At 39.7% G+C, this 27,519-nt stretch overlaps 1 protein-coding gene across 1 annotated transcript; it reads right to left on the bottom strand.

The window, feature by feature from the left end:
* Nucleotides 1–1,925: 1,925 nt before the first annotated feature.
* ndnf (neuron-derived neurotrophic factor) lies at nt 1,926–13,014 on the bottom strand. The gene is made up of 4 exons (XM_003439781.5): nt 12,169–13,014; nt 5,781–5,978; nt 5,305–5,429; nt 1,926–4,197 (listed from the first exon to the last, which is right to left on the bottom strand). Exons 2-4 carry the CDS (start codon nt 5,975–5,977, stop codon nt 2,801–2,803), a joined length of 1,719 nt encoding a protein of 572 aa, XP_003439829.1. The 5' UTR covers nt 5,978; nt 12,169–13,014; the 3' UTR covers nt 1,926–2,800.
* Nucleotides 13,015–27,519: the final 14,505 nt, after the last annotated feature.

Consider the following 27,519-nt stretch of genomic DNA (forward strand, 5'->3'; position numbering starts at 1 on the left):
CAGTGATATCTATGACAGTCCCATAGCTCTCTGGAAGCTCCTTTACATTATTTCAGGGTAATGGCAGGTTAATGGAAGCCAGGTGGAGCCTTGCTCCACCAGGAGCACTTGATTGACAGTGAACTGTGTCGATGAATTGGAGTACAGCTACCCACAATCAGGGTCGGGATGGAAACATGGCAATTCTCAAACAACAGCTGCTTTTCTTGGCCACAACAGAGGCGCCATTTCCACTCACCTGAGACTACTCAGTACATGTAGATATGGTCATGCATGTGCGTCTGGCTTTTCTCTTTGCTTGTTTGTGGTTAAATGTGTCTATTGACTAAATACTATTGCAAGTGCACCAAGTCCCTCGAATTTGAAGCCTGGATTTTGAATGTAAGCACTTAAAAAAATAAGTGGAAATGAACAGCGACATTGCTTCATAGAGGGTGGCCTGTTCAGTCTCACTATGTTTATAGTGTAGTTAAAACCATTTGAAAAGTGCAAAGTCCAGAGTAGGATTCTGATTATTGTATTTATTTATTTTGCTTTAGAGCAAGGCATTTTTCCCCCCACTTGAATATAATCAAGATTACGTTCACAGAGTTACTTAGTTTGACTGTTAGCGATTAGTGGCTAATGATAGCTAATTTTTGATAGTTATTAACGATTGTAATTAGTTTGTTAGTTTGTTGACATCACCACTTTTGGGTTTATATTCTTTGATATTCTTAATCTTGACCAAATCAGTGCCGCAGTAGCAGAGCTACAGTCAATCTGAATCATTCATTTCAGTTCCATAAACTTGTTGTAGCAAGAAACTGTCCGATTAAACTGACACAAAAAGGCTATCCTGTTTGTTTCTTTCTGGCATATTTGGTTTAAATCATGTTTATTTTCAGATTGATTTAGACTATAAATGCAAAACAGAGCGACAGAAAGTCAGTTGGCAAAATCTGACTCAAAATTAGCAGAGGCTGTTTTTTATTTATGATTCGCTGAAAAAAATTCTTCTATTCATGTTGATGTCTTAGAAAAAATGTTTAGTAGCAAACCAAGAGTTAGACTGCAGGCTATTTGTGTTTGAAATGCAAAAACGGGTGTCATTGGGCATTACAAGGCTAAATTTTTCATGATTTACATAAACCTTGCATTGACATTATTTGCAGTAGATCTTTGGGAGATTACTTGACGCTAAAGGGAAAACCTTTTGCTGCGAGGCCAAATATTTCTATGGAAGGGTGGAATTTGGCCATTAGGACAGCATTCTCTTACACCATAGATATTCTGTTCTCATTAAAAAATAACATAAGATAAAACACCAGATATGTCATATCTATTATATGTCATATGTATCATAATGTGAGAAGAACTGCTGCAGTACAAATTTGGATTTTTAAATCACCCATCCGATGCTCAACCTATTATCACTTTTTTTGTTTTTTACATCATTTTATACATAAATTTATCACTTCCCTTTCATGGTTGGTTCATCTTCCATGACCGATGGCAAAGCAAGCTGCATGCTCTCCATTTTTTTTAATTTACAGTGGCACTAGCGTACAGAACAACAACACTGTGTGACCATTTTTAATTTATACTCTTTTTATAAAATTACAGATTACATGGGGACCACGTGATACAGATGGTTTGTACTCCCACCGGTAAAAAAAATTCAGATCAGGCTTCTTGCAGATCATCAAGACAATAAATGGTTCTCCAGAAAAAAATCAAGAAATACACTTGAAACTAAATCTATTAGAATATACGCTCATTTCCTCATTTAGCCACTTGTGATGATATCAAGAGGTGATTTTTTTTATTCTTTTTAAGCTTATTTACAGCATATATCTTATCTGTTGTTGTTCTTTTGCTGTCGCAAATCTTTTAAAGGGTCGTGTTTTGATGTTAAAATCCCTCTTAGTATTAAGTTGTGCTTATGCAGCCCTGATTTAGATGTCTGAGTCTATAATCACAATATGCTGTTCAGCTCTTTCTCTGAGAGCCATGATTGGGATGTTAACTGCTTGGCAAAAGAACATGACACCCAGGGTGACACGGGGATTACATGTTCTATATTTAGTCTTTATGTACATGAATATTGGCAGGACAGCTCTGTACATGTGACACACACACACACACACATACACACGCACACACATACACAGCGATACAGTGATAATAACACAGATCTCCAGCACAGAACACATTTACAAGATGGGCTCTAGAGCAAACACTGGCTGAGATACACACGGGAATGTCTGAGCTACGACAACTTCCTCATAAAACTGGAATTTTCTTGTAACAGTTACTATTGTCATCAATAAAACAGACAATTAAAAAGAGAGATGAAAAGTATAAAATAATTTAAATTCCTCCTAAAATGCGTCATGAATATGCGGTGACAGATCTATACAAAGCGGGCAGCTACTGTATCTCCTTGACACGCTGAAACCGAAGGATGCAACAAATATGACAGACAAAAGCGAAAGTCATGCAGCAACAAAGGAACAGAGAAGATGAAAAACGGGGATCTTCTTTGAAGTTCTGCCCTCCCAGTGGCAGCATGATGTCAAGATGACAAGCCTGGTAACAAAGCACCTCACGCTATGGGCCACCCAGACGTGCCACAATGAAATGTAAACATAAATATACAGGTTGAAATCTCTCTCTACAAACAGTTCAGTCCCTGCCACGGGCCCATCAGCTGTGTGAGTAGTCAGTCTGTATACACTCCTTAGTAGAATATCACTTAGAGTTAAATAAACTTATTTAATATATATATTTATAATAGATTTATTCTTTGCAGAGTCTTTTAGCAGTATTTCCTTGTTTTCACCAGTTTGTTCTGGTATTTTACTGAGTGGCCGCTGTGTCCCACCACGTAAACGTCCAGCAGGTAGGTCTTTCCTGGCTCCAGACCTGTGATGGTTTCTGTGGTCACAGCTTTCTGCAGGTTCGGGCTGTGGAAGTACTTGCACAGGACCTTTTCTGACTTCCTGCGGGTCTCTGGTCCAGCACATTGATTTTGTTCCCGGCGCCGCTGCTCCTCGCCGTAATTGTCAGCCACTTCCTTGCGGTAAATGCAGTATTTGTTGCGGTCCTGCGTGCCCAGCCAGGCCACAGTGACGGAGGAGCAGGTGCGCAGTTTGTCAAAGGCCTTGATGCGTGTATCCTCCGGAAGTGAAGGGAAAGGCTGTTTGCTGCTGGGTCGGGTGCTGGCAAGCACCTTCAAAGTGGAGGCTCCTTTTCTGCTGCCACGAAAACGGATCAGGTATTTGGCTTTGGGCTTTCCCCGTAGCTGGAACTGCCGTATCCCCTCCACATTCTGGGAGAGCAGCAGCTTGCCGTCTCGCCTCACCTGCACCTGCACAGCATCCAGACATGTGTGTACAAAAAGAGTGACCCTCTGGTGGGAAGACACGGGAGCGAAGCGCAGGAACTTGCTGCCCTTCCTCTTGATGAAAACCTCTGACACTTTGCCGTCCTTCAGCTCAACTGTCTTCTGACGAGCCTCCTCTTTAGTGCGGGCAAAGGTTCCCACATATGCTGTGCTGGTGTTGGTAGCAGCATTCACTGCAAACACATCAAAGTAGTACTGTGTGTCTGGTTTCAGGTCTGACACAGTGAATATGTTTTTATTGCCAATGCACACCTTCTGGATGTCTGATACCCTGGGCTTGGCTGCGTATGCCCGTGAGATCTTGTTACTTGTGAGGCCCCGGTCTTTTCCGAAACCATTGTCAGAGGGAACAAAGCCAAAGTGCACAAAGTCGAACGGGCTAAAGTCTCTGCCAGGCTTCGGAGCCAGCATGAATGCATCATCAGTGCTGATTTTAGCCTCGGCAGCACACATACTTTTGAAATTGTGCTCCTTGTTGATCACTACGCAGTACTGCACAGGCTGGCCCATCAGCAAGCCGGTAGGTGTCGGTTTCCAGGCCAGTGTGACGGTGGTGCGGCCAAGTGCAGTGACATCCACGCGGGGGTCGTAGGGCAGCTCTGGGTAGGGCTGGTCAGACTCTGGAGTCGTGGTTGCGTACACCTTGAAGTTGCTGTCTTTCTCAGTGGACAGCAGTTCAAGCTGGTAGAGACCAGAAGGCGTGCTTGTGGCCACATAGGACTCCACATCATTGCCCTTGTAGGTGAAGAGCTCCGTCCCTTCATCTACTGTCACCTGCTGTTTCTGTTGGTCCAGAGGTTCAGGCTCTCCTGGAAGATAAAAACCAAACACACAGAACATGAGCTGTTTGCTTTAGTCACCAAATTAGACAACCCTTGCAATATTTTCTTTTCTTCTTTGGCTTTGATGAAAGAAAATTTCCACCCAAACTAAAAGCTGTTTAACGCTGCAAGATCATGACTAAGCCTCATGGATCATTATCCCACACCCATGGAAGCCATGTTTTCACTCCAAACATCCCCAAAGATCTCAGGCCAGCATTCACTCAGCCTTTCTAGGGAAGCTTTGCTACAAAGAGGCGCCTTGTAGCTTCTATGTGAGAGGGACAGTCTAAGCTCTTACTCCAGCTTGAGCAAGAAACCATAATATTATGTTTGTCAACCAGAGAGTGTGCTCAGCGGTGTGCTAAAAATTAAGCTCAAAGATCAACTCCCAATAGAGATTTCTAGCAGGAAAAGGCTGCAAAGACAGGAAAGATATCACTAGCTGCTCTGTTTCTGCACCAGTTTTTGTGAAGTCACTGCCACTGCATGTGTCGAGTCCAAATTTGTCATTATTCTTCCAGCTCAGGATGAATTCTCTTCTCTGGCACGGTCAGTGTCCACAACAGTGTAACTACCCAATAAATCATTTTGCAATATTTGATCTGACAGGAACAGAGACACACATGCAGGTGCTCATGTCTGGACATTCGAATATATGCTCACATCACACATCAGTGCTCTAAACCGCTGCTTTAGTCATCTGGCAAGATCTCCTCTGCTGAAAGGACACCTTCCAGATGGGAAAAGGTTTTAATGTGAAGCAGAAAAACAGAAAAAATGAAGGGAAGAAGAAAGACAAACAGACTGAGTGTAGCAGGATTTATCTTAAGAAGACCGAGACGACCTAAGTAAAGGGATGTAATGTCTTTGATTCTTTAGGGTGACTAGAAAACCACTGAAATTATAGACATCAACCTGGGCCGAGTCAGACCTCATAAGTGGTCAGACTAGACACTACATCTGTGACTTAATTAAAACCCACGAAAACACAAAGCCTAACATCACTGCGTAGGTTAATTGTGTGTGGGGATAGTCATATTTCCAGATAACGTGTAATTAACCTCTTCCACTGCTGCCTTATGTCAGTTATACCTGATCCTCCTCCGCTGGCTTCTTCTGGCAGCTCCTGCAGAGTGAGTTTCCACTCCAGAGGAGCATCACAAGGTGTCACGGTCACAGACAGGGGTGTGTTGTCTTCTTCCACCACAAAGTAGTACCTGTGAAAATAATAGGCCAGATATAAGCACCAGCGTTCATCATAGTTTGACATTATCCTAAATAATATGTGGGGTAAATGCGTGAGCAGACTATAATAGGTGAAGCACGTGGTGGCATATAGTGTTTTGCCTTGAGTGGAGAAAGACTTTCTCATCTATTATTTAGTTTTTGCATCAACATAATAGATCCTATTACAGGGTAACATCTGATGTTTCCTATCTATTTACAGTAAGTAGACATCAACAGGTTTAATGTTTCCTTCAATGATTGAAGCAGTCACCAGCACGAGGTTTAACTGGCTCATTTTTTTAACCACCACCCTGATATTGTTTGTCTCACAGAGCTCTTACCTTTTGGGTGTGTCTCTGAAAAGATAGCCACTGATCTCAGCTCCGTCCGGTATGACGGAGGAGTCGTGGAATAGCGACTTGTCTCTGATCTGCATCTGAAAAAGACCTTCGTCTCTCGTAGGCAGTTTCTGGGCCACAGATCCCAGCCCCAACAGTACCAGCAGCACCACCACGCTCCAGCCTTTACACTGCCTCATCCTGAAAGACACAGAAAATCGACTTCAGTTTCATTAAGTGTTTTGTGATTTTTCGCAGATGCTCCTGATCGTCTGAGCAAAGAACTCACTCTTCTTCTTCTGTGTTTTTTAAATGAGGATGTGAAAACCACATGACACAAAGATGTCTTTAAGTAGCACTTTATAAGCCTTTTCTTGAGTATAATAAGTTAATCGTTGCTTTGCCTGACTCCTTACAAATAAGAAACCTTTTCAACTAAAGGTGAGTCTGTGGATGGCAATGACCTTTTACCACAAGACAAATTCGATGTTAGCAAAAAGCTGATATGCTACAGGTGAATTTTCCCATTAGTTTAAATTTCCTTCATCTTCACATTACATTACTTTCATCATCCATGTTTCTGTCTATATACCTATATATACCTACACATATATAACCTCAACACGGACAAGCTTGTCAGTTGCACTGACTCGCAGACAGCTGGAGCCAATCATTGTCTGTTAGCCCTGTCTCTGCCATTTGATATCAATAGACTGCATCTCTTCACTGTGTATGTGCTGGTGGTGCCTTTTGGAGCATTTTTAATGTCTATTAATGTCTATTGTGGCTTGCTATGTGATTCAGATGATTAAAAGTTCATGCTTCAGCTTTGGTGAGTAAAAAAGGCGAGTAAAATTGCTTGCTCAGTAACCAAGCTTGCTAATGTTAGCATTCCACTCTTTTTTCCATATAAGGAAACTTCCGGCACCAAAAAAACACCAATATGGTGGACAGATCAAAATACTACAGTTGACAGTTCAAAATGCAGTCCATAACCAATGTGTGATGTCATAGTGTCCATCAATTATTAAGTTAATATTAGCATACAGACTTGGATTGGCACAAGAAATTCAATATGTGTCACAGTAAAGACCAAAAAACCTGCACAGACTATTTTTTTTAGCCGGCAAGGGTTCTTTTTGTTCTTTTCTTTCTTTTTCTTTAGTCTTACTAAGCTAAACTAATCAACCATTCTTCCTAAAATTTCTAATTATTAGTTTACAGAAAAATAAAAAAAACTTTGATAAAAGAAAAACTTTAAGTATTTTATTTCACATGTATTTGATCTGAAAGTACCCTGGGCCACCACTAACACTGGCAGCATTAATGTACCATGTTTTTTTGATGAAACCATGCACAAAAAACCCTGCACAAGCTACAGAGGAGAACATACAAACTCGAAACCACCTGCTGTGAGGCAACAGTGCTAACTACTGAGCCACTGTGTTCCTTATTGAGCTGAGCTGGCTGCTTTCATTGTTTCCAGTCTCATTATGCTAAGCTATGCTACTTGACTACAGAATAGGCTGAAACTTGATGTTTAGCTTACGCGCATAAAATTAATATCAATCTCTCTTCTCAGCAAGAAACTGTATACCACACTGAGTACCTCGTGCGTTAATGCACACTGTCAGTAAATATTAAAGGCTCACATTAGCTAAAGTATGTCTAAGATTTCTGTTTTTCTAATGGAATTTCTGAATAACCTTGTTTTATCTCTCCTTTTATTTTGACATTGGTTCAAAACTGCTGATGTTAATGAGTGTGAGCTGTGACATGCATACAGTGTTTTAGTGAGCTTCTGCTTTTGTCCACAATGTAATATATTTTATGCTAAAATGTGCTTCTTGTCCATGTTTTCCTTCTAGTTTCAGCCTTAATTAACATTTAACTTAAAATCCTGATCACCATCTGGGAATGAATCAGAGACGAAGAGCCCCTGAATGAGCACCCAAGGCCACAGAGAGGAAGGGGGATTAGATTTAAACAGGAATGTGTGAAGGAAAAGATATTGCTTGGCACTCCAGGGACCCACGCCGTTTCATAAAACGCTTAATATAAAAATCCCCAAATCCATGTAGTTTAAGTTTTATTGACGCTAATATAAAAATGTTTGGAGATGCAATCCACAGTTGGAGCTGCAGCCGATGTGGCTGAGAGGCTCTCACGTATCCCCTGTCTATTGATTTTTGCCCATTGATTGCAGCTGATGGGAATGCCAAATCCCCGGTGATTTAATCAGTGTAATGATGGCAGATTAGCCAGATACTTTACTGCCATTTACTGCAAGTGAGATGGTGTCCTTTTAATGACCCCTCTCCCTTTCTCTGCTCACCCTCCTTTGTCTGTCTCCTTCCCTTGATCACAGCTTTTTTTTTTTCATCAAATAATCTCTTTCACACTTGTGCACACACATCCTTCCCTCTCGGTTTGTCTTTATGCTTTCTCCTCCTCCACCGCCTCCCTCAGCAGAGGCAGATAAGTAAAACCAGAGGACTCGGGCTTGGACGAATATCCACACTACACACAGGGCTTCATTTCTACATTATAGTCCTTTAAAAACACAAGCAGGGAAAAAAGCCCATGACAGCTCCTGTCAGTGTCTCTGCTGTTGTCTGAGCTCAGCCTCCCGTCACACCGCCAGACTTCAGAGAGCAAAAGGAAAGCCGCCTAAGTGGTACTTTGAGGTTTGACTCACACAGAGACTTGAGATCCTTATCGCCTCGGCTTGTCTCATTCCACTTCAGAAACATGTCAGTCGGAACAAAGACATGTCTAATAATACTTAAGACAGCGCTGAGGTAGTACGCGCAGAGTCTCTCAGTAGCATGCACAGCATTTCTCAGAGCTGCCTTTCTTTCAAACATCCCCAAACACTCCACAGACACGACGAGGGCCTCGTCCCCTCACCCGGCTCTGTCCGCCGCAGTCACACACTGAGGTTTTGTCATCAAAAACATTTGATGTGTGCCTTCCCCGTGCTCTTCACATGTGACACCGCATACTGTATATTGCAGGGAGATGACATCTAAATATCAGAGCAGTTGCGTTGGGTCACTGTGGTTGCACGGACCAGCGCAGAGTCAACATGGTCACACAGCCAGCACTGGATGTGCTTTTACATGCAGGCCTGCACCATTCTCATGCCACAGAGTTCCCTTACGAAAATAACACATTAAAAAAAAGCTGCATCTGGAACAAATAAAGTCTAATGTTTAATTAGAATGGGGAAGAATGTATGATCCCAATTTAGGGAACGGATAATTTTAAGGCAAAGTAACCCACAGTCGTGTCAACTTTGTTTTGCTTTTGCCTTTCATCTCTTTATTTATATATTTATAGGTTTTTGTTTCACTTTCATTGGTATTTGCCAAGTATTTTCTGTGGAAAACATTGTGTATTTTCTAATTGGCAAGCTGTGGAATTTAGAGAGCTGTGTAACTGGATTAAAGGACAAATGCAGGAGTTTACAATGGGTGAAAATAGTCCCAATTTTCTTTCCCATGGCTGTCTTTGACACATCTAGAGTATCAGTCTTAAACAAACAAAACAAGAAAAGGACCCCCACCTCCTTTCCCTTCCTGTGTAATCTGTAGAATTGCATCCTATCAATTGAGTTTCTACTTTAACAACTTTGACCCAGCTCTAATTTGGGGTCATTACAAGCAAATCATGTGCACAGCCAAAACAAAAATGTTCACACTTTGTATTTAAATCTCCCAGATGGATGCAATCTTTTCAGTGACATCAATCCATAGCAGAATTAAAATCGTTTACAATCCACCGAAGATTAAAGCGAGAAAAATATCAATTACATGCAACCATTTGGCCACAACTTTCCTCCACCTGATCGACTCTGTGTGCACGTGTGAGAGGAGCGTATTTTCAGCAAGAGCATGGTGATTAGAAGCACGTGATTTTCATGTATGGGGCTTTTTCTGATCACAAGGCAGGCTATATCCATGCAACCCCCAGCCTTGTCATGCGTGCGTGCACGTATATGCTCACGTGTGTGTGTGCAAAACACCCCCCCCACCACCACCTACACTCTCTCACTTCACTTTGTTTCTCTCCTTCCCTCCAGCTCCTTGTCAAGATGGATAAGCCTCCTGCCTGCTGCCACATGGAGCTCATTAACAGAACGGGAGGGAATAAAAGACAGTTTAATTTCAACACAAATAAAGAGACATTTCGGATTCCACCCAACAAGACGCCTGGCATGAGCTCGCAGGACCTGAAGCCTCTGTATGTTTTCTTAAAGGAAGTCTAGATTTATGGCGGGTCCTCGGTAGCGAGCTCCATCATGGCTGTCACTTCAGGGCCAATGTGGGGATTAGAGTAAGTAAAGTATATGCAGGAGCCAAAGAGGGAACCACACAGGACCTGGACCTGTTCTATAGGCAGGCCAAACCAAATCAGGTCTGGTGCTCTTGGACAGCTAAACAGCTTATTAATGAATTGGTAGAGACTGTGGTAAACGCTCTGATCCAACAGCGGAGATTTTAATCTGGTGTGTGTGTGTGTGTGTCCATACGTGCACACATATGCGGGTCCAAACCATTGCATTCCTCTGCTCCACTCTGTGTGTAAGTCTAAATCATCACTCAGGACCTGACTCCTCGCCATCCACAACATCGCTCGCAGTTTGAGTTTCTGAGCTATCCACATCATCAGAACCACTAAGGCTGGCACAATAGCATCATGGAAACCAGAGCCCAGTTTCCTTTCCTTCTTACCCTCCCCTTTCCTCTTCGCTCCTTTATATTTCATCTGTGATCCCTGCCTTTAGCTCTGCATCCTGGAAATTCTCTATGAGGGGGTCGCGGGGGCGCTTTCTGTGTAAAAACAACTCAAATAGAATTGAGGGTGGGGGAGTGGCGGTGCCTCTGACTGATGTGCTGGCATTGTGGCTGCAAGGGTGATTAAAGATTACAAGAGAAAATGCCCCCCCATGGGAAAGTCATCCACCCACTGCCCATCATCCGGTGCACGCATGCACGGGCCTGGCCGCGTCGTGGGAAATGAGTCAATCATGATCCGTTATGTTGTGCTTGGTTGAGGAGGCAGAGAAGGGGAGCACAGAAAGCCTGTTCAGCAGCTAGTGCGAGCAGGCTCTGCCTCTTCTTGTGTCCATCTGAGGAAGCATAATGAGGAGCTTTGCAATGAGCGTGCCCGGGCGGAGGGGGGGGAGACGAGGAGAAGCGCATGGTGTGGATATGATGAATAATTTAACAAGGAAATAAAAACTTTGCGCCCTTAATCTTCCACCACTGACTCTGGATATGTGACAAAAGGCAGCGGAGAGGCGACTGTATATACACCACTGAAGCCTGTCACTTCTCTGGACGCAAAACGGCTATAGCAACACTGGCGGAATTCTTTCAGCCGGAGAGTTTTCATATGCAAATCATGGTTTAGTTACGGTATGCGACGCAGACCTTCCCATTTTAAGACTTTTTGTTCATGATTCATTCTCCTGAGAAAGTAGAAGGGAGGCAGTGTGGCTTCACCCTGCTGCTAAATACAGTTATTCAAATCCCCACTCCGGGTATGTCTCTCATTAAACACCGACTGAGAGCCTCTCACATGGACCGGATGAGGAAAACAACTCCCAACACGAGCTAAATTATCATTAATCTGCCTGGAATAATTCTAATTGAAACAATGCAGGCGGTGCCAAGTCAAATAAATCCAATTTTTCACTTATATTAAAAAGCAGCTCTTCATTACGCGCTTCACTAAAGCCTGTCTGAGCTCTTACAGGTGCGTAAAAGGAACCCAGTAGTGGCACGGTGAAACTAACATTTATCAAAACTGTAGTGCTTATATAAAACTTTTACATTTTACAACTAAAAGCGAACAGAGTGAAAACACCACAAATGGTACACAGGTAGCCAGAAATACAGCATGTGTAGAAAAATCGCCTCTGTTGGGTGCTGTGTCACCCCTGGGAGCATGGGAACTGTCGCGAGGCACAAAACAAGAGGATTTTCGTAAAATTCATAAGCTCCTCTGCCCCGTGTGATATAAAGCCCAGACCCAAATAAGCTAGAATTAAAAAAGCATGCGAGTTGTGGCTTGAATGAAATGCGTTTGAAACTTTTAACTTCCTGGAGTTGTAAACCGCAAAACCTCTTCTGCACCTCTCTTTCTCTGTCTGGCAGACGTTTCAAAGGCACCAGCTACTTTACTCAGAGTCCGACTCTGGATTCATACGGAGCTTGCATGCATATTACAAAATAAATAAATAAATAAATAAAGCTACAGAAAAGTTTAAGAAAATAAATAACTTTTTTTCTGATATAACTGCTCGAAGAATCGGACAAACCGCTACACTGCAGAGAAATCAGGCGAAAAATAAATACATAATCTTTACAAGAGACAGTCTTACCTCTCGCAATATGAATCGGCGAAGTTATCTGCAGAATGGTGTCTGTTTTTCTTTAAAAGAAAAAAAAACTCTTACAAAAGTGCTTTAAAACTAAAGCGATTTATGCAAAAATAAAAAAAAAATAAAAACACGCGCTGTCCTCTGCAGTGTCCAGTATCCCCTCCTTTAGTTTTCACTTCTATTGTTGGTGTCTATCAATCGGATTAGACGACTGCTCTGGTGCGTGCTTGCAGTTTTCTTGTGGATTGAACTGGTCTCTGGTGGGCAGGAGTGTGTGTGAGAGTGTGCGCGAGTGTGTATGAGTGGGTATCCCGAGTGCTGGCAGTGCGTCCCTCCCCTGCCGCGCCGCTGCTATTGAAACCTCCACTGGATTGGAGGCAAAACTAGTGCGAACTTCTTCTTCTTCCCTGCGCTCCAAGACAGAGAACCAGCCCACTCTTTCAGCAGCAAGCCACAAAAAATATCCCAGCAAGGACCAGACTGAGTATTACTCCCAGGTGTGACCGGCCCTCATACTGAAAGCATATAAGGAGAGGGAAACAAATCCACAAGCCAAAAATCTTAGATGAACAGAAGCAGTGTGTTGCTGAAAACAGCAAGATGCCACCTGAGTGTATCTCTAACAACTCGTGGTTTTTAGAGACCGGGGTTCCCCCCACATACTGTTATTTGCAAGCTGTTTACTGTGATGCTCCCTTTAAATTATTAGTTTGGGCAGTATCGCCCTGTCGAAGTCACGCAGCCCTCGGGGCTACAGTGTGCGGGCAAGTTTCATCATGGGCCCTGATACCTGGGAGGGCGTGAAAAACATGATCAGAGCACACAGCTTTAACGGTGGCACAAAAAACAAAACAAAACAAAGGCACAACCGTTTCTATGTGGAATGTGACACAGAGAACCTGCACCAACACAGGGTTTAACTGTGGAAAATCCCAGGGAGGTATTACTGGAGTTGTTGTCTCTTCCTGGGTTGAAGCCCTGGGAAGCAAATATTTATCCAAGATAAGAGCTCTTGACTGTCTCGGAAATGAATTGTCCGAAATTTATGACTTGATGGGTGTCCATGTCTGATGACAAGACAATAGATCTAAAGGAAGCTGCCGTTTCCTGAGCTTCCTCCACAGGACCGTCTTTAAAGTGGTGTATCTGCACATCTTCACACATGAGCGGCTGCAGGTTTCGCGCTGCTTCCTGCTGGTTCACAAGTAGCACCTTCATCTACAGGTCTGACCAGACCTCCCATCAATGCTTCCTGCTAGTTGTCGAAAACAAAGGTTTATATTTTCATGGGAAACAAGTTTTGTGAAGATTTAACCAGTGCATGTAGCTGCACTAAGAGTCATGCCATAATCTTTACAGAGAGCAAGTAAATTGTGAATGAAAAAAAGAGACACCGACAAACATAAAGATATCATTTCCATAATATTTTCTATGATTTGACAAAGTTAGGAAAACAATCCTGGATTTAACGAGCATACATACTGGTACAAATTTGCTGTGTCGCAAACTCCTGGCAGCAAAAATAAGGACAGTTTTGGTACAACAGCGTCATCTAGCGTTTACCAGAATAAGGTCACATAGGACACAAACGTTTGTAAGGACATGAACACAAGTGACTGCACAGCACAGATACAGAGAAGCTTCAGTTTAGTTGTCATGACGATTATTTTACATAGCAGATTTAAAAACACAGATGCTGACAACAGGGGCACACAATAAGCGATTTACACAAAAAAAACCATTTAAACTATTAAATTTAAACAATACACACCAGTGGAAATCATTTCTTTAAAAAACACTATATACAGAGTGAGAGAAGATAAAATCATAAAAGTGCATTTTTCTGTGATGCAGAAACTGACACCACAGATGTAACCCACACAGGTGTGTGATGCCTGGGTTTGTGATCAGTGTTGCTGTGACTTCCACATCCTTGAGATGCAAATAGATGCCAAATTGAATCTGTTAATAACCCCACCACAAAGCAGTGAAAACGAATCCACTCTGGGGACATGTATATTCACAATAACCCAGAATCACACACACACACACACACATGCAGTGACCCGGCTACATGCCAGAATCTTGAAAACATATCCACACCAGGGACAGTTTAGTACAGATGGAGGGAGGGGGTGGAAAACGCTCCTGTAATCTTAATCCCTCTGCACTATTCAACTACAGAGACTGAATCAGTCAAATTTTATTAGATTTACTAAACATTTGCACACAAGACACATTTTTGACCTTTCACCCTTTTGAGGAAGTCAGCGGAACAACTCACGCTCTTTTGTAACGACGCCCTGTTTCACACTTGCACGTCTCATACAGTAGATGCACATATGCTCACTGGGCGGGTTCACTCAAACATTGGTGGAGTTAACCGCCTTCCTCAGAAGGCATCTCAACAGACAACCTATTTTTGTGAACTAGGATTATTTGAAACTAAAAAATTGAAACTGTTAACTTGCAAATTCTCAACTCAGTGCATTTTAACTTGATCTGATTTCTTCTAAGCTAAGATTGTACAGCCAAGCTCAGGCTAACATGGTGAAGTTAAGGAAGTAGAGCATTTGCTATGTTCACCAACCTTTACTTGTGGCAATATTACATTTCATCATCTTTGTTTCTTTCTTTGATTTATGTATTTTTCTCTTTATTACTTCGCTTCCTGCAGGTATCTATGGTTCTTCAGCTGCAGATACAGACCCTAACAACCCACTTAGTGTTTACTGTTTGCTTTCTTTTTATCTCTGTGTATCACCCCACTCGTCCCGGCCCGGTGAGGCAGACTATTGTTTTCAGTGAGTCTAGTTACAATGGAGATTTCTTCCTTTAAAAAAATTTTTTTTCCTCCCAACTCTCACCAAGATTGAATTGTTGTGTTTCTCAATTCTGTGCAGTCCTGTGAAAAAAATCCAGTGATTCAACAGACTGTAAAAGCATCTTTTACAACAATAAATTAGAGTTGTTTTTTCTGTATGACTGTGTGCTTTATTCTGTAAAGACCCTAGATTATTAGAGAGAAAACTCCAACAATTTGGCGACAGTGGGAAGAAAGAACTCCCTTTAAACAGGAACAGACCTTCAACAGAACCAGATTATTAGGCTTAGAGCAGACGTTTGTATATTCTACATTTTGTTGAGACACAAATCAACAGATGTGGATGTATCCTTCCACCAGAACTTTTTAAAAAGTGTAACAAAAAAATAGGATTGACCGCTCATTCATGCAGTCAGCAGCTGTCTCTGTGCATGTACTTGAAATCTGCTTAAATGACACATCACAGTTGGTGTACTTATAATGTAGTGTAAAAAAATTAGTGGGATGGTGATCTTTGCGTATATTCTTTGATGAGGAATTTTACATTTCAGACTCTAGCAAACCTCTGCCAATTCATGTGTAGAGAAGCAGTATGACTAGTGGGTCAGCAAAGACTTACCCTCTGGGGGTTCATGAATGCCTGTGCAAAATTTCACAGTAATAAATCTTGTAGTTGTTGAGAATTTTCAAAACCATAGTGGTGAAAGTGTGAGCCAAATAAAAACATTTAAAGCTTATTGTTGGAATTGTCCATAGAAACTGGAATAATGTTTATGTTAGACACATTCTTGGTTTAAATGTATTTTTTAACAGTGGTAAGTGATAATAATGGCCTTTATAATTTGTGTGAACCAGGCTTTTATCTATGTAAGCTTAACCCAGTGAACTTCAGCAAGGATTAGTGGTTTATTATCAGCGTGAAACTTTGTGGGGCTGACATGTTTGCTTTTGGATATCAAGTCACACACTGAAGCAAACTTGTTTTCCACCCTGATTGTTTTCTCGTAGCATCAAAATGTCAGCAACTGGTGTTCTTTTACATTTCCAGCCACTGCCTTAGACTGAGGTTTTCAACTGGAAACTGATGTCTTGGGTTTATGATGTAAGAGAAAATGTGAAGTATTTTGTGGCTTAGGTCAGTCTAAACAACAGATGCGTGTTGAGGGTCTTTATATACTGGACCCATCCTCAGTGTTTGCTTTGGGGATTACTCTGTCACTGATTGCTGCCTCATCTGACTGATCTCCTTACACTTCCCCAATGACTTAGGTAATCCATTAATGCAGGGAGGTTAGAAAGTAAAATTTTACTGGACTGAAATGCATTTATATGATGCTGAGCAGAGTCTTGATGGTGCAATCTGCACCACTCACCTCAAATCCATTTAAAGTTGTCTGGGAGGCTTTCTGTCACAGCTACAAAAAGGTGACAAGGTCTGCCTTTTAGCAGTCTGCTTACTTAAAACGGAGTTCATCATTAACTCAGCGGAGCTGAGAGCCTTCTCCAGACAAACCACTCTGTAAACATCTCCCCCCATCTTTTTTTCCCTCTTGTGTCTTGTTAAGGGGTGCAGGGAGGACAAACAATGTGTGAACTCTGACCTAGCTAAAGATGGTACACATCTTTTCATTTTTTTCCTAATAGATACAGTGGTCAAAGTATGCAGTTTTGCACACTGAGTGATACTGAAGGCATCATCAGAGCAAGATAGAGTGGGAGGAGAGGCAGAAGGTTACAGTTCAAGGGAAAGAATGAGGGAGGGAAGGATGCGACGGGAAGTTGGGCCGTGCAAGTTTTACCACATCGTGTACCCACCTGGCCTTTAACAGATACCTTTATCATCTCGTACCAAATGAACCTATGAGTGGAGATAAGACAGACCTAAACAGGGATTTTATTAAATTTTTATGTTAAAGAGCTCCATTAAATTTGCAAAGACCAATACGGATAAACCTACAAACATTTTAGTTTTATGAGCACTTCCAAAATTAGTCTATAGGCCATCTTTTAACTCCCTCATTCACTCATCTTCTCTTTTTCAAAAGCTCTTTTGGCTTTTGTGGGAACAAAAAAAAAGACTAAAAGCCACAACTGGAAGCAGATGAAAGGCAACAAGAGTAAAGAGCGAATGTCGTGTCAGCATCTAACGTCTTCTCATTATCCAATAAGAGAGAAGCAGTTGTCAGTGTCCAACTTCATCCTGTTATCCAGAGAGAAAGATGGATGGTAGTGGTGCCTGAAATACTCAAGGGACCTGGAGAAATAAACAAAGTGCACACTTTTAGTCTCATGATCACTCACGCACCGAGGGAGATTCTAACAGGAGTCTATCCTGGGCCTTTTTAGTGAAACTCTAGAGCATAGCTGCTCCAGGCATGGTATTCCCATTGTAAACACAGTCATGAGGAGGCAGAGACAAGTGGAGGAGGATCTGCTCTCCCCAATCTGTTTTCTGTCTACAAGCGAAAGGAGGACAAACTAGAAACATTACATCATGTGTAACATATTACACAACCGGTGTTCACACTTTTGTCCTCTAAACAGAAACTTCAAGTGATTATCTTTAAGATTTCAGAGACCATTTAAGGTTATTCTATCCTCTGCCATAGTCTTTACATGTATTTACATTACCCTCCTATGTAAAGTAGTTGTTATTGTTAATTGTTATCGCCATTACTGCCCTTCATTCAAACTGCCTACATATACAGTAGCTTATTTAGGCTGCACTGTAAACTGATACACAAAGTAGCTGCTCAAACAACACTGGCTGCAGCATTGCACCAGAACTTGCGGTTATCCTTAGAGTGCATATGAAAGATATCTGCAGCTTTCATTTCTAAGAAGTGACATCACTGCATGTGCCATGAATCTGACTTATATCAAAAAGGGTTTCAAAAAGAAGATTGAATTGAAGTGTACAGGAAAAGGGCCCTTGGCTTTCTTGCTCTATGACACTGGTGGGCAACATTTTTTGGGGGGGAGGGTCATACTGACTTTGGTAAAGAAGTGATGGTCCGCATTCAAAACATGGTCACAGTTTATATTGAAACAATTCAAATAACATTTAAGTTAGCCTACATCTCACCAGTTGATATTTACAACTGCACAATTCATGAGACTATTACAGTACCATTCATTATTCTTTACACAGTCAAACTTTAATGCTCAGGATGGATTTCATGCTAAAGAAGCCCCGTGATTTTGTACTGTTAGTGTCTTAGAAATGTGTCCAAGTAGGAGTAAACACAGAGCACTTCAGAATATAACAGCTGCACCCATAAGCATGCACATTTCATACTATGCATGACAGTGTAGCATATGACCCTGACACATGTTTATCCATGTCAGACATTCAGGAATATGTTTACACTTTGGCAGATGTTGCATAGGAATGTCATGGTTTAAAAAAGAGTAAAATAGTACAGTCTGAATTTGTTTAATCTTCACAATAACAAGAACATTTGGTAAGTAATAAAGTCAAATATTAAAATTATTCACAGACATCTGGCATATTTAATTCCTTGCATCCTTCTTCAAGAATGATTTAAGTGAGTTTTTCAAATGAAATCATCAAAAGTATAATAAAAATGCTACTAGTTATGAATATTTTCATTTTTGATCATTTGCTTTAGTATTAAAAAAGGTTTAAGAAAACATTTTTACATTTTAAATTTGCAGATTTACATTTTAAATTTTAGCAACAATACAATGTAAATTGTCCATGGGTTTCTTGAAAGGTGCTCCAATGTCCAATGTCAGTGAAGCCTCAGTGATAGCGTTATAGCTGCTTGTTTTATTTAGTTGTTGATTCGGTTAGCAAGCTACAGCCACGGGCTCTATGTGTGCTGAGCACATATCTACTCGTTAGTGCTAAATAACAGACTAATGAAATGATAGAGTTTCACTTACTGAAACTGAAGCATAAGCAGGAAGCCAGAATATTTCCCAGATAATTCCAGAAATTGTCCAAAATGGTTCAAAAGGCACCAACAGTAGAGGTGAGGCCCCCACTACATCGCAGCTCCCTGTATCAACAGGGATATCAGCCAAAGCCTAATTTTAAACATTGCTAGTATAATAAAAATAAATAAATACAATCACTTTAAAGTTATTATGAAGGTAAAACTATCTATAGAGACCAAAACTATTTAATGTGCAGGCCAGAAAAACACTTATTTAAACTGTAAAATCGGGCATTTTAACATGCTTCTTACTTTATGAGTCAGCCTCAAGTGGCCACTAGAGGAACTGCAGTTTTTGGCAGTTCACGTTGGCATCATTGTCGGCCTTGGAAATTGCTGCTTGGCACAGAAGAGACCCATATATTTGCATCCAGATTCTCTTTGTTTTTCTGTGCTTTTATAAGAACTCGGAGAGAAACAGAAACTGTAAGCAAACATACTAACTCTGAATTTGTGGCAATTTATTTTACACAGTTATTCACAGATAGCCGATTTCAACTAAGAAAATACGTTACAGTTACTTAAAAAACTAACGATAACAAATTTCTGAACACATTTTATTAAGGCAACTTAAGAAATAACTGTAATGACTAGAGATGGCACGATACCACTTTTTTATGTCCGATACCGATACCGATATCATAAATTTGGATATCTGCCGATACCGATATGAATCCGATATAGTGTGTTTTTTAATCAATAAAACTGTTTTTTTAATATCTTGCTGCATTTTGTATAAGTTCATACTCAAGTTTAAATAAACAATAACACTAAAGCTATTCTGTTATACCTGTATGTAAAAAATACACTGCACCCAAAATATTTTATAGTTCAGCAACACTGATCAATCTAATAAACTTAAACCTGCTCCATCCTTCCTATTCTGGTATTTTAAAGAGTACTTAGCAGAAATATTAAGCAACCTAACTAATAGGGTTGCAAACTCCCAGCAAAAAAAAATAGGGAACCACCCCCCCCTCCACCTCATGATGCTTAATCGATGTAATCAACTTTAATTTGATGCAGGGTGAAAAAAAATGCACAGAATTAAATTATTTTTCAAGAATAATTAAATAGATTCAACATCTTTCTTCAACAGAATTGCAGACTGCACAGATGGTACCTTCCCAAAGGAAAAAGTACTATAGCTTACTAGAGTATATTAGACTTAACAGTTACTATATACAGAAATGGACTTCTATACATTTTACATCAGATTAAAACTTTGGGTGTAAGATTCAGATAATTATTTATTAAAAGCTAGACATTTTAAATGAGAATAAGAAAGAAAAGTATGTCTTTGTGCCCCCTTTTCCCTGTTCATGCCCTATCGGCCCCCCTGGCTAAACTTTGCTAGATCCGCCCCTGCACAGTTACCAGCCGTCAGCTAAAAGGATCCTGGTGTAGAAAGTAATATTAAATAAAAATTCTAACAGCAGCTTATCAAGTTTAAACGTGCTGCTGTTGTTCAGCCGCTGGTTTCCTCTTTCTGGTGCAAAGTGGGCCAAAAACAAAGAAGAGAGACGGACTCCCGACAGAAAAGCCGATCAGCTGATCGTTAAGCAGTTTCACGATTGAAGTAGCGGCAGGAAGGTGAGGGAGAGAGAGAGGCAGTCGCTCCATATATCGGTTGTTAAGCTTAACATGGGAACGCTTTACAAACATTCAGAGATGAACTTACACACTTGCTTTACTTCTCTCTGGGATAACTTTCTCGGAGATGAAATGCTGGTTTGGTAGTGAGGCTACAAATACACACAGCCGCTCTATCAGTGAGGCATACTGCTCCGACGTGCTACGGTTATGAGCCGAGTTACACCCTGTCGCAAGTTTTGTGAGGTGTTTTTTTTAATATTTAATGTATCGGATTACATTTTTAATTTCTCACCGATATCCGATCCAGTAATTTACGTCCGATACCGATATGTAATATCGGATCGGTCCATCTCTAGTAATGACTGAAAACAATCATCTGCATTTTCATATAATACAAAATAACATTGTCTAACATGCATCATATTCATTCAGTAAATTCAGGTGTAACATCAATATATTCGGTTTTCCATATAATGCATTTTTTAATTTTTCTTAGATTTTTTTATAGTAACATCTAATATCATACCACTAATTACTAAATCTACATTATGTCACATTTACATGAATCTGTTCACTAACTAATCAAGCTACCTATCATAATCATCACTGGAGTAAAAGTGCTTTTACTTATGCTTAGATGCAGAGTAACCAGAACTACTTACCAGTACTAGCCCAATGATCTCTCTCAACCCATGCACATATTGATCAGGTAATGCACTGGATTTACATACAAACGCATCTGCAAAAATGAGAAACTGACACATTCCTCGCAAGTTTTGCATTTCAACTTAATCTGGTAAACAAACAGATTATCCTTTTATGGCATTGCTGTGCAAATCCGGTGTTTCTCTTTGTGCCAGAGTTTCAAAGGCACTGGATTTACATATCATCATTTATGGTGCAGCTAAAACTAGAAACCTGCCTCGCATTTTCAAGTGGATAAATTAGCAGAAAAACAAAGGTATTATAATTCAGTGCTGAGTCATTAACTTGCACTTTACAAGGCATCATAATGCTAAGCAAATGATGATAATGATGTTTCAAAAGTCGATTAAGCACGAGTGTCACACAGATTTAAAGTTTCTATCATGCAGGGAATGAATGTTGCAATCACCACAGAGACCTGACAAAGCTCAGCGAGGTGCTCAGGCTTTATTAGATTTGTTCTGTGGTTGTCAAGGGGGACTTTCTACAAAAATACTGAACATTCTGACTATTGAGGAAGATTTTCAGTCGGTCCCTTAGGAGAAGTTGCAGGAAAAGAGCATAAAATCCTCTCAGAGAACATTCCTCCAACAATATCACAGTCTGCTGGAGCAAACCAAGTTTATAGCTCTGATATGAATTACTAGAGATGAACGAATTTACCCAGCAGACACACACACACACACACACACACACGCTTACAGCCGTGGAGAAAAATTCAGATCACTGGTCTGAAAAACATATAGACGAAATGCATTATAAAAAGATGTCTCATTGACTTTAATGTGGGCACATTAAGAGCCGAAGTGGGATTTGAGGAATTTAGTCCCTGCTCTGTTCTGTCACGTCTGTTAAGGCAATTTGTTGAACAAGCTCTGAGATATCTGAAGGGAAACACTGCGCCCTGCTGGCCAGAGACACACACTGTATCTATTTTTGAAGTACCACAATCATAATAAGCAGTCATTAGTGTTTCCCGTATAGTTTCTCAACAGGTTGCTTTGTTACGAAGTAATTCAGAGACTTTATTCCACAAACAACAACAGCAAAATCTACACCAATTAAGGGCCCATTGGATACAAGTTTGAGCAGTACTGACATAATGTCTCAAAAGATATCCAGTACATATGTGTAATATATACATATAGTCTCTGAATGTCCACATAATGTCATCTAAAACATATATGACCTTTATATATACAGTCAAATATGAGGATAGATAATATTTTTCTTCTTCTATTTGATGCTTTAGAAATACAATGCCAAACGATGCTCAGTTCTACATAAATTTACCTGGAACTGTGTTGTAAAGGAACGTATAAAGTACATCGGCTTCATCAAAATTCACCACATTCTATATATCTGCATCCACACTGCTGTAGCTTCCAATTTCAGTATCTATGTTCAATTATTAAATATTCTTCTTTTCTCATAGTTTAAACAGTCCTTTGAAAAAACAGTACACTCTTACTACTTTCACAGAAATGAAGAGTGTAAGTAGCAGGCAGGTGCTGCTAATCAGTCGCACTTTATTAATTAATCATCAGCAAGTTTGAGTGCCTGCATGAAGGTACAAATGTTTGCAGTTTTCAGGTCTAGTGGATTCAGGTTTATATTAACACAGTGCCACAATTTTCCCAGTACTGGACATCCCAGAAAAGTCAAGCCTCAGCTGGCATAATAAATGTTAAAGTTAATGACAGGAGAATTAGACTGAGACTCAATAGGAGCTGTTAGGAGAAATCCTCTTCAGCCTAAACAGAATATATCAACATGGCTTAGTTTGCCATATACTTTTATATTCTCTTTTTGACATGATGCTAATGGTGGAATATCAAGTTAATCTGTCACAGATTAAAAGTCAGTCTTCAAACTGATCTAGACTCTCAGTTAGAGAGACTTTTTATACACTTGGCTGTGTACATAGTTGCTGAGAGGGGATATTCCTTATATGGTCATCTCAGTCACACAGCTCCTGCTGTGAACACAAAAGCCCCGCCCACATGCTGTTCCATCTTTTTTTGTTTGCTAGAGGGAGTCTTTGTTGTGTGTAAAAAGAAATTGTAAAAGTTCACCCAAAGCTCAGAAAAATCTACATGTTTCATCTAAAAACAGACTTTTTATGGCAAACTTGCCTTTCTTGTTTCCCTTGTTCTCCTATGATGGAAACACTAAGAGAGATAAAAACAAACAAAACAACACTTATATAGGAATTACTTTAATTAAGGCTTTTTTATGGACAGGATTAATGAATACAGGCATCAAATATTCTATCAAGGTACATGTGCTGGTACTGGTGCTGATGGTCTTTATCACAATTAATGACCCCAGCAATAGGTGTGACATTTTTAAATCAAATCCTAACCTTTGTTTCATTATGTGTATTTTCATACCGCCACATTATAAGTTTAAAAAAAGAATGATTTTTGTGGCAGGTGGTGAATAATATTAGCTCTGTTTGTGTCTCTGACAGTGACAGGCACACCTAAAAGAAACCCTTACCTGACAAGCATTTAATGACTGTGACACTAATCTAGCTTTGACTGACTTTATCAAGGCATCTTATACAAACCCCTCCATAAACCTGCTCGGGAAACCATCTGGCCCAGCTGCTTTTCCGCATTCACCTTCTCCAACCTTCTCTGCGCCTTCCATGGAGAAACTGTCAAGCTGAGAAGCTGACAAGTCAACAAAGCCAAAGAGAGAGGTGGGCCATTCAGGGAAAGGGGGTATTTACTATGTCAGATAAAGCCTGTTTCTTTTGTCTGACCTTTCATGGCTGTCACCTGGACTGTGCATATTCAAGAGAGAGGTTGCTTTGGAGTTCTTCAAAATATCAAATTTGAGGATATTTGTGAAGAGAATTTTGTGTTTGCACATGACCGAACCTGTCTCAAGAATATAAAACAAATCATAAGTGCTTGTATAGATTGTATCGATGAGCTTTGGCTCAAATATTCTGTGAAAAATGTAAAACTTAAACTTCTTTCCTTTCCTTTTTTTGTGTTGATTTTTCTAAGGAGGCTTATGAAACTCAATTCTCGTATCACAGTTTTATTCTTAGACTCTGTAGTAACTTCATGTTATAAAATAATACTTATTTATGGCATGATTGTGCAGTCCCTCAATTCATCCTCTGTCTGAATAATAATGATAATAATAAAAATACATTTATTTGTATAGCATGTTTTTAACCACACAGTTACAAAGTGCTACATTTGAATTGAATAAAACAACACATTAAAAATAAACACACATTTTCCAGCACACGTACACACAATCAAACAAACGGTCTTACATTAATTACAACATCCATTTATTAGATGCTAACAATGGCCAAAATAATGGGAGTGAGAATACAAGACAGCTGGCCAATAAAAAGGAGTTATACCCCAGTGGTTCACAAGCCAAAAAAATTCAGACACTACAATTTTTATTAATCGTTAAAAATCCAGGATGAATTTGAGTTGCGATTGAGCTAAATAAAAGCTAAAAATCTTTGCATTGTGTTTCGTTGTAGCCAGTTTTGATGTGCCTGTTATGTGATGTGAGGTTAGTGATGATATGTGGTATGGTAAATTTGTCATTTGGGCACAGGCGAAGCCTATTTGAGGAAGGCAGAGGTGCACAGGTGGATGGGTAATTAGCTTTTCAACCATGTTGGTCAAATTGCCTTTTTTATTTTTGTGGTGTCCTTTCAAGCTTGTGTTATCATTCATTCAACATACCTGACTTTTTTAGGCATTTGTAGGTCTTCTTAGGTCTTACAAATTTTAATGCAGATTAAAAAACACACACACACACACACAAAGCATTTGCCATGGTGGACAAGTGTTTTTTACCACAACAGGTTATACCAGTTTTCCTCTGACCTTGCAAACAGAAAGTTTTATATACTATAGTTATGTTTATATAAATAGATATAGATATATATAATCTAGAGAAAGCGAGAGAGAGGAGATGCTACTTATACCACTAAGTGGCAGTAATGTGCAAAGTTTCTCCTTCCCCACAACTACTGGGCTAATTTATTCAATGACTTATCAGTGATCAGAATTATCCAGATTTCTGTAATAATGAATTTAACATCTCATTTCACTATTTAGCCCAAACAAAACTATTTAAATATGTTTATATGTTTAACCATTTTGTGATATTTTGTACATGAAAAAAAATCAGTGAAAATGTTAAATGTGTTGTTAATGAAAATAGTCTGTTGTTGAAGCACAGCAGTTCCCCTATGATGGAATAACATCACCCCACATGAGAATTCCTCTGTGTGCACTTTAATTAATATTTATATAAATATATTAAAGTGGGTATAAGGTATGGGTGGGTTTATTGTGAGCAGAGATGGGCAGTAACGCGTTACTGTAATCCGATTACTTTTTTCAAGTAACGAGTAATGTAAGGGATTACCATTGCAAAAACGCTAATTAGATTACCGTTACTTTCCCATAGGAACGCTGCGTCACTGCGTTACTAAAACCGTGAGTTTTTTGCGAGAATGTCTCATGACAGTGACGTAAGTGAGTGCAACGTTGGTGACAACAGCTGTGTGCAGATCAACAATGGATAATATATCGAGTGCGGGAGAGAGTATGAGCATGCAGCGTTTAAAGCGTGGAAGTACTGACCTTACTTTGAGTTTGATTCCATAAAAAGTGACAAAAACATTAGTGTCCGTTGTGCGTGGGAAGAAAACTTCTTTTTACAGCGAAAAAACCCCCCTAAACTTCCAAGCAAGCACCGAGTGCGCTACGACTGTAATGGGAAATTCACAGAGAAACTCGCGGAGTCTTCAACTGACCGCTGCGGCACACCTGCACCAGGGTAAACCTCCGCCTAACCCACTTCTGCTTTATAGGTGAAAATAGAGCAACTAGTCTTTGACTTTATTTATTTTCTGCTGTGTTTTACTTGTATCTATTTGAAAGAGTGAGTGTAAACACATAAAAATATTTTATTTTATATGTTGGAATGTGCAGAAAATAGGTTTAAATGTTAAACAAATTTCTTCCAGTCAGAGAATGTTGCATATAATTTAATTTTTGCTTGATGCATAAAGGTAAAAGATTAAAACTAATAAAACAAGTTTTAAAAAGAGACTTTTCCATTTGATTACATTTTGTATGATGGATTATGCAGAAAAAGTAGAATTGGGCTGAAAGATCTATCGCTTTGATCACCTATTCAGGTTGTAAATTGTGTTTTTAAAAAGTAACTAACTAAGTAACTAAGTAATTAATTACTTTTGAAAATAAGTAATCAGTAAAGTAACTGGATTACTTTTTGGGGAAGTAATCAGTAATTAGTTACTGATTACTTTTTTCAAGTAACTTGACCAACACTGATTGTGAGTTTGACAAATAAAATGTAGTCATGGAAATTTCTGGTAAATCTGAAATTTATCATAATGATATAACAAAAACAACATTATTGCAGGGTTGGCCTATATATACAATACAGGGTAAGCTTCCAGTAGAGAAGGCTCGGTACAGTAGTAAAACAAATCTAAAGAAGTGACGATTATTGTCATTTTAGCTGAGCAGTAAAGAGAACGTGGCGGGCCACAGTCATTGTGTTCATTTTCCAAGGTCGAATTAAAACTTTCCACATTCATCTAGCAGGAGAACCAGTTTAACGATACATAACTAACTACTTCCACATATTCAGTTTTTAATCTGGAAATTTTGTCCCAGAATTTTTATTGTGAGAGTGGAATTTATTTTTTCCAATTTAAAAATAAAGTATTTTTACTATTTTGCTCCCTTATTTATTTATAATTAGTTTGTTTCGAATTTGTTGTTTATTATTGTTTTAGTTTGCATTTCTAAACAAACTATTATTTATTTTACATAAGGTTTGATTTATTTTCTTCTTTTTCCTTGTTTCCTATTACTGTTATTGGTAACAAACCTTTCATTTCCTTCACACTTGTCTCCAAAGTGTGACACACAGATAAATTAATTTCGATTATTTTTCTTAGTAAAAGCTTAGAACAAATATATTTTTAAATGATAATGAATGTAATTTATCTGGACATGAGAACATCAGATGTTAATGGCAAACAGGAGCACTAAACCTAACATGCGCAGTATTGTCTTTTATTTTCTTTCAGATGAGGTTTCACAAAATAAAAATGATGATCTTGTTATTTCAGTGACAAATACTACACCTGCTTTCTCTCCCCAAGACATCTGTAGCCCTGAGGCACCTGGCACTGATGACCCTTGACCCCCAGCTGTAGCTCTGTTCTGGTGA

The sequence above is a fragment of the Oreochromis niloticus genome, linkage group LG23, assembly GCF_001858045.2.
Source record: "Oreochromis niloticus isolate F11D_XX linkage group LG23, O_niloticus_UMD_NMBU, whole genome shotgun sequence".
In the NCBI taxonomy this organism is placed as follows: Eukaryota; Metazoa; Chordata; class Actinopteri; order Cichliformes; family Cichlidae; genus Oreochromis; species Oreochromis niloticus.